General features: G+C 64.3%; 1 protein-coding gene and 3 non-coding genes across 4 annotated transcripts; all 4 read right to left on the reverse strand.

The window, feature by feature from the left end:
* Positions 1-26: 26 nt before the first annotated feature.
* Positions 27-6,399, reverse strand: IL34 (interleukin 34). The gene is made up of 7 exons (XM_072043744.1): positions 5,654-6,399; positions 4,383-4,539; positions 4,179-4,282; positions 3,973-4,050; positions 2,806-2,982; positions 1,467-1,599; positions 27-957 (listed from the first exon to the last, which is right to left on the reverse strand). The coding sequence occupies exons 2-7, from the start codon at positions 4,444-4,446 to the stop codon at positions 920-922; spliced, it is 594 nt and encodes a 197-aa protein (XP_071899845.1). The 5' UTR covers positions 4,447-4,539; positions 5,654-6,399; the 3' UTR covers positions 27-919.
* Positions 1,876-1,946, reverse strand: TRNAG-GCC (transfer RNA glycine (anticodon GCC)). Its single transcript has one exon. It is a non-coding gene; the product is annotated as a tRNA-Gly (tRNA).
* On the reverse strand, positions 2,352-2,422 carry TRNAG-GCC (transfer RNA glycine (anticodon GCC)). The gene has a single exon. It is a non-coding gene; the product is annotated as a tRNA-Gly (tRNA).
* Positions 2,682-2,752, reverse strand: TRNAG-GCC (transfer RNA glycine (anticodon GCC)). The gene has a single exon. It is a non-coding gene; the product is annotated as a tRNA-Gly (tRNA).
* Positions 6,400-6,671: the final 272 nt, after the last annotated feature.

Below are 6,671 nucleotides of genomic sequence, written 5' to 3' on the forward strand. Positions count from 1 at the left end.
ATGGGGTGGGAGGTTTATGGGGTGGGAGGTCTATGGGGTGGGAGGTCTATGGGGTGGGAGATCTATGGGGTGGGAGGTTTATGGGGTGGGAGGTCTATGGGGTGGGAAATCTATGGGGTGGGAGGTTTATGGGGTAGGACATCCATAAGGAGGGATGTCCATTGGGTGGTAGGTAGGGCCATAGGGTAGGGTGTCTATGGGGAGGGACATCTATGGGATGGGAGGTCCATAAGGGAGGGATGGGTATGGGGTGGGATGTCTCAGTGGGGGAGGACGTCAATGGGGAGGGATGGCAATGGGGGGGAAGTTTATGGAGGGGACATCTGTGGAGCAGGATGGCTATGGGGTGGGAGGCCCATGGGGAGGGAGTGCCATAGGGTGGGATGTCTATGGGGCAGGAGGTCCATAGGGAGGGATGGCTATGGGGAGGGGCATCTATAGTGTAGGATGTCTATGGGGAGGGATGTCTATGGGGTGGGAGGTCCATGGGGTGGGAGGTCCATGGGGTGGGATGTTTATGGGGAGGGCCATCCATGGGGGCGGGAGGTTGATGGGACGGGATGGCCATGGGGCAGGAGGTCCATGGGGTGGGCTGTCCATGGGGTGTGGGGGGGTGTCCATACGGTGGGGAGGGATGTCTATGGGGCAGAAGGTCCATGGGGCAGCATGCCAATGGAGGGGGTGTCCATAGGGGCAGGACGTCCAAGGGGTGGATGTCTATGGGGTGGGAGGTCCCTGGGGCGCGATGTCCATGGGGCAGCTCCGGTGTCCCCCCAAATTCCCCCCCCCCAGAGGCAGAGGAGCGGCGGCTCCGCCCTTCAGCCTCGCCCCCCCACGCCCCAAATCGGTGCTGGGCGCCGCCAAGTGGTTAACGAAGACCGGGACGGGAGGAAAATGTTAAAAAAACGGGGGAATTTTTTTAAAGAGCTAAAAGAAATTTTAAAATAAAAGTGCGAACTAAGGAAAGTGAAAAATAAAAATAAAGAAAAAGGAAAATAAAAGGAAATATAAAGAAAAAAAAAAGAAAATAAAAGAAAATAAAGAATAAAGAAAAAAAAAAGAAAATAAAAGAAAATAAAAAAAAAAAAAGAAAAAAGAAAATAAAGGGAAAAAAAAGAAAATAAAAGAAAATAAAAGAAAATAAAGAAAAGAAGAAAATAAAAAAGAAGAAAAAAAAGAAGAAAAAAAAAAAAAGAAGGAATAAAAAATAAAAATTTAAAAAAAAAAAAAATCAGACTAGAAAAATAAAAAAGGACACGAAATGCCCGAAGAGCCCCCCCGGCGCGCCCTTCACCCTCCTCCTCCTCCTCCTCCTCCTCCTCCTCCTCCTCCTCCTCCTCCTCCTCGCCTGCTCCCCTCCTCGCCGCCGCTCTCCGTGGCTCCCCACTGACCTGGGCAGAGGGTCTGGGAGTCAGCGAGGGGGGGCAGCACCCAGGACCCCCCCGGACCCCCTTTTCCCCACTCACAGGGAGCCTGGAAGAGCATCCGCAGCACCCGCAGGCAGTTGTCCAGCAGCGCCTTGGGGCGCACGGCCTTGGGGCGCCGCTCGCCGCTGTGCAGCCGCTGCACCAGCTCGGCCACCGCCGCCGCCACCTCACTCTGGGGGGACACGGAAGGGTTTTGGGGTGAAAAGGGGTCTGGGGGAGGCGGGGAGGGGGCTGAATCGGTCGGGAGTCCTGCAGTGGGGAAGGGCAGGAGGCCATCAGTAGGCTTCAGAGTTAACGCCGCGGCCATTTGGGATAGCAAAGCTGGAGCTGTCCCCATGGGGCGCCCCATGGGGCTGCACATCTGCAGTTGTGGGGTGCGGGGGAGCAGCGATGGGTTCCTGGGGTCTCCCCACCCAGGAATATAGGAGACAAAAATTTTTGGGATTTCTGCATTGGCCGGGAATCGAACCCGGGCCTCCCGCGTGGCAGGCGAGAATTCTACCACTGAACCACCAATGCCAGATGTGGGGCACCCCACGGGGCTCGCCCACGGCCCTGCCCCACGTGTGGGGTCTGCCCGTCCCCATTCCCCCTCTAAATTGGGCACCCCACAGCACTGGGACACAGCTGGGGCAGCAAGGCCTGCCCCACACGGCACAGCCCCAGGGGGGCACCACGGCCCTATAAAAAGCTGACCCACCCCACACAGTGCTGGGTGTGGGGCACCCCAAAATGGGGACAGGGACACCCCCCCAAATGCCACCTGGCTGGGGACCGTGGCGGTGCCACCCTGAGGGGGTCCAAACCCACAGCTGTGGGGTGCAGGGGGAGGTGGTGGTGCTGGGGGGGGGAAATCCCACAGGGATCAGCACTGGGGTGGCCCCACTAGGGAACTGGGGGGGCAAAAAAATTTGGGGAAATCTCTGCATTGGCCGGGAATCGAACCCGGGCCTCCCGCGTGGCAGGCGAGAATTCTACCACTGAACCACCAATGCCAGATGTGGGGCACCCCATAGCGCCCACCCCTTTGGTTCTGGGGCAAGGGGGGGCAGCAATGGGGCAGGGGGGCAGCAGTGGGGCAGGGGGGGCAGAGCCAGTGCTCACCTCCCACCCCACATCCCCCCACCACCACCAGCAGCAGCGCCCCGTCCCCAGCAATGGGGCAGGAGGGCGGGGAGGCCATCAGTAGGCTTCAGAGTTAACACCGCACCGACCCCAAAAAAAAGCAAAAAAAAGCAAAAAAAGGGGAATTTTTGCATTGGCCGGGAATCGAACCCGGGCCTCCCGCGTGGCAGGCGAGAATTCTCCCACTGAACCACCAATGCCAGATGTGGGGCCCTCCCCCTGCCCTCCCGTCCCCGACCCGTCCCCTCCCCACCTGCCGGTAGTGCCCGTAGTGCTCCGTGCCCAGCGCGTCCAGCAGCCGGCCCAGGCCGCGGGTGTAGGGCCATGACGGGTGCTGCTCCGGGAGCACCTGGTGGAGCCGCCGCACGGCCTGGGCGCTGACGTGGAACCAGAGGTAGCGCAGAGAGGCCTCCGAGGCCGCCCCCGCGCGCTGCGGGGTGGGGGGAGGGCAGGGGGGTGAGGCAGAGGCCTCCCCGGCACCAAAGCACCGAAATACCAAACACCAAACCTCCAAACCCCACCACCAACCCCAAAACCCCAACCACCAAACCCCAAAACACCAAACCACCAAACTGCAAACCACCAAACCCCAACCACCAACCCCAAAACACCAAACCCCAACCACCAACCCCAAACCCCAACCCACCAAACCCCAACCACTAACCCCAAAACCCCAACCACCAACCCCAAAACCCCAACCACCAAACCCCAAAACACCAAACCCCTAAACCCCAACCATTAACCCCAATACCCCAACCACCAAACCCCAAAGCCCAACCACCAAACCCCAGGCCCCAACCCCTAAACCCTCAAAACCACCAAACCCCAACCACTGAACCCCAACTCACCAACCCCAAAACACCAAACACCAAACCCCAACCACCAACCCCAAACCTCCAAACCCCAAACCACCAACCCCAAAACCCCAACCACCAACTCCAAACCACCAAACCCCACACCACCAAACCCCAACTACCAAACCCGAACTACCAAACCCCAAAACATCAAAACCCCAAACCACCAAACCCCAAGCCACCAACCCCAAAACCCCAAACCACCAAACACCAACCCCCCCAAACCATCAAAACCACTAAACCCCAACCACCAAACCCCAAAACACCAAACCCCTAAACCCCAACCATCAACCCCAGTACCCCAACCCCCAAACCATCAAAACCACAAAAACCACCAAACCCCCAACCACCAAACCCAACCCTCCAAACCCCAAACCATCAAACCCCAAACCACCAACCCCAAACCTCCAAACCCCACACCACCAAACCCCAACTACCAAACCCCAAAACAAACACCAAACCCCAACTACCAACCCCAAAACACCAAACCACCAAACCCCAACCACTGAACCCCAACCCACCAACCCCAAAAGACCCCAACCCCAAACCTCCAACCCCATCCTCACCAGCCGGGTGATGTTGGCCGGCCTCAGCACCTCCTCGTACTGCACCCGCAGCGTGTACCCGACGGGGAAGTAGTGCTTCTACCGGGGGGCGCGGGGAAAAGAGCACAAGGGGGCTGGCGGGGAGGAGGCCGGGGGGTCTCCGGGCCCCCCCATAAACGGAGGCTGCCCCCCTTGGGGTGCGGGGAGCCCGGGGGGGGGCCGGGTACCGTGTACTGCAGGCGCTTCTCGTAGCCCAGCTGGTCCCGCAGGAGCCGCGCCAGCTCGCACTCGCCCAGCGCGGCGGCCTCCAGCCTCAGCACGGCCAGGACACCTGCGGGCACCGCGTCAGCCTCCCCCCAGCACGGTGACACCCCTTGGGGACACCCCGTGGGGACACCCCATGGGGACACCCCGGTGATGCCCATACTCACACAGCACGGCCGCGTAGCCCTGGTGCATGGTGACGGCGGGCGCGGGCGGTGGCACAGCCTGCATGGCCCGCGGGGGACAGGGGACAAGGGGACAGGGGACACAGGGGATGGGGGACAGGGGACGGCGCTCGGTGGTGGCCCCCCCGACGGCTGCCACCTGCCATGGGGGTGGTGGGGTCAGGCTTGTTGTGTCCCCGTGCAATGTCCCCCCGGCTGCGTCCCCACGCGGTGGCCCCCTCCCCACGTGTCCCCATGTGGGGACTGCGCCGTGTCCCCACGCAGTGTCCCTGCCAGGTCCCCACGTGGAGCCCAGGCCATGCTCCCTCGGGGTGTCCCCGTGCCCTATTCCCACGCCGTGTCCTGACATGATGGCCCCGTGTCCTGTCCCCGGAGTGTGTCCCCTTTCTGTGCCCCCATACGGTGTCCCCATGCCATATCCCCACACGGTGTCCCCAAGCCCTGCCACTGTGCCCTGTCCCCATGTAGCATCCCCATGCCCTGTCCCCACAAAGTGTCCCCATGCCGTGCACCCACACGATGTCCCCCCGTCCTGTCCCCACACCCCTGTGTGGTGTCCCCATGCCCCATCCCCATGCCGTACCCCCACAAAGTGTCCCCATGCCCTGACCCCACACAGTGTCCCCACACCATACCCCCACACGGTGTCCCCAGTCCCTATCACCGTGCCATGTCCCCACATGCTGTCCCCATGCTCCATCCCCACGCAGTGTCCCCACACGCTGTCCCCATGCCGTGCCCCCATGTGGTGTCCCCGTGCCCTGTTCCCACGCTGTATCCCCACACGGTGTCCCCACACATCCCCCTGCCCTGTCCCCACACCTTGTCCCCGTGCCATACCCCTACAAAGTGTCCCCAAGCCCTGACCCCACGCAGTGCCCCCACGCGATGTCCCCATGCCCCGTCCCCACACGGTGTCCCCACACCACACCCCGACACGATGTCCCCGTGCCCCGTATCCCCACGTGGTGTCCCCACTCCCTGTCCCCATGCCCCGTCCCCACACTTTGTCCCCATGCCCTAACCCCACGCCCTGACCCCACAGGATGTCCCCACGCCCCGTTCCCACGCCCTGTCCCCGAGCCCTGACCCCACGCAGTGCCCCCCCCATGTCCCCACGCGGTGTCCCCCCCACACCCCCCATATCCCCAAATCCCCCTCTCCCCTCCCCAAACCCCACGCGAGCCCCCCTCCTACCCCCCCGGTGCCTCCCTGATGCCCCCCAGTGCGCCCCGGTGCGCCCCGGTGCCCACCTGGCGCTGCCGGTGCCGGTCCCGGTGCCGGTCCCTGTCCCTGTCCCTGTCCCGGTGCCGGTCCCGGTCCCCGTCCCGGTCCCTCCCGGTGGCGGCGGGGCCGTGCCGGGCTCCCCGGGAGGCGGTCGGGGGGGCGGCGGCGGGGCCGGCAGCGGGCGGGGCCGGCACCGGGACCGGCACCGGGCACCGGGCACCGTGCGCGGGGGGCGCACGGAACCCCCGGAGCCCGGCACCCCCTTCCCCGCCTCCCCGGAGCCCCTGGGGGTGCCCAAAAACCGGGAGGACCCGGGCCGGACCCCCCCCCCCCGATCCCCTAAATCCGGTAACGGGAGGGATCGGGGCGATGGGGGGGACCGGCACAGATCCCCCCCGGTTCTCCCGGAGCCCCCCCCCGGCGCTGGGAGCGGGGCGGCGCTGCCGGAGCCGCCGGGATTCCCCTGGCACCGAGTCAGGGCGGCGGCGGCTGCCGGGAGCTGCCCCCCCCCGGCCCGGCCCCGCTTCCCCGAGCAGCCCGGGGGGGGCACCGGGTCCTTGGGACCCCCGTGGGGGCACCCCGGGGGCGGTTCCCCCCTCGGCACGGTGCTGGGAGACCTCCGGGGAAAGGGACCCCCAAGTGGGGGCTCCGGGGGGGGTCCCAAACCGAGGCTGGAGCCCGCAGCCCCCCCCGGGGTGAAGCACGGAGCCCTCCCTGCCCCAAAAGTGGGGTGCTGGGGAAGGGGGGGCCCTTATGGGGTGCTGGAGCCCAAGGGTGCAGCCCCCGCCCCCCCCCCCCGTAAGATGGAGGCGCGGGGAGGAGGCAGGGGAGGGTGCAAAGGGAAGGGGGCAAAGGGCAGGGTGACGAGGTGAGGATGAGGCTGGTACGGGAGGAAGGCACCGCAGGAGAGCGGGGGCAGGAAGGGGAATGCCCTGGGGGGTGGGGGAGCCCCCACCAAGCCCCTCTGTCCCCCTTCATGGGGCACCCCAGGGTGCTGCAGAGCCCCCCCCAAACCCCCAAGGAGAGGCGGCGGAGTCGGAGCGG

Source organism: Anas platyrhynchos, chromosome 12, assembly GCF_047663525.1.
Source record: "Anas platyrhynchos isolate ZD024472 breed Pekin duck chromosome 12, IASCAAS_PekinDuck_T2T, whole genome shotgun sequence".
NCBI classification, from domain to species: domain Eukaryota; kingdom Metazoa; phylum Chordata; class Aves; order Anseriformes; family Anatidae; genus Anas; species Anas platyrhynchos.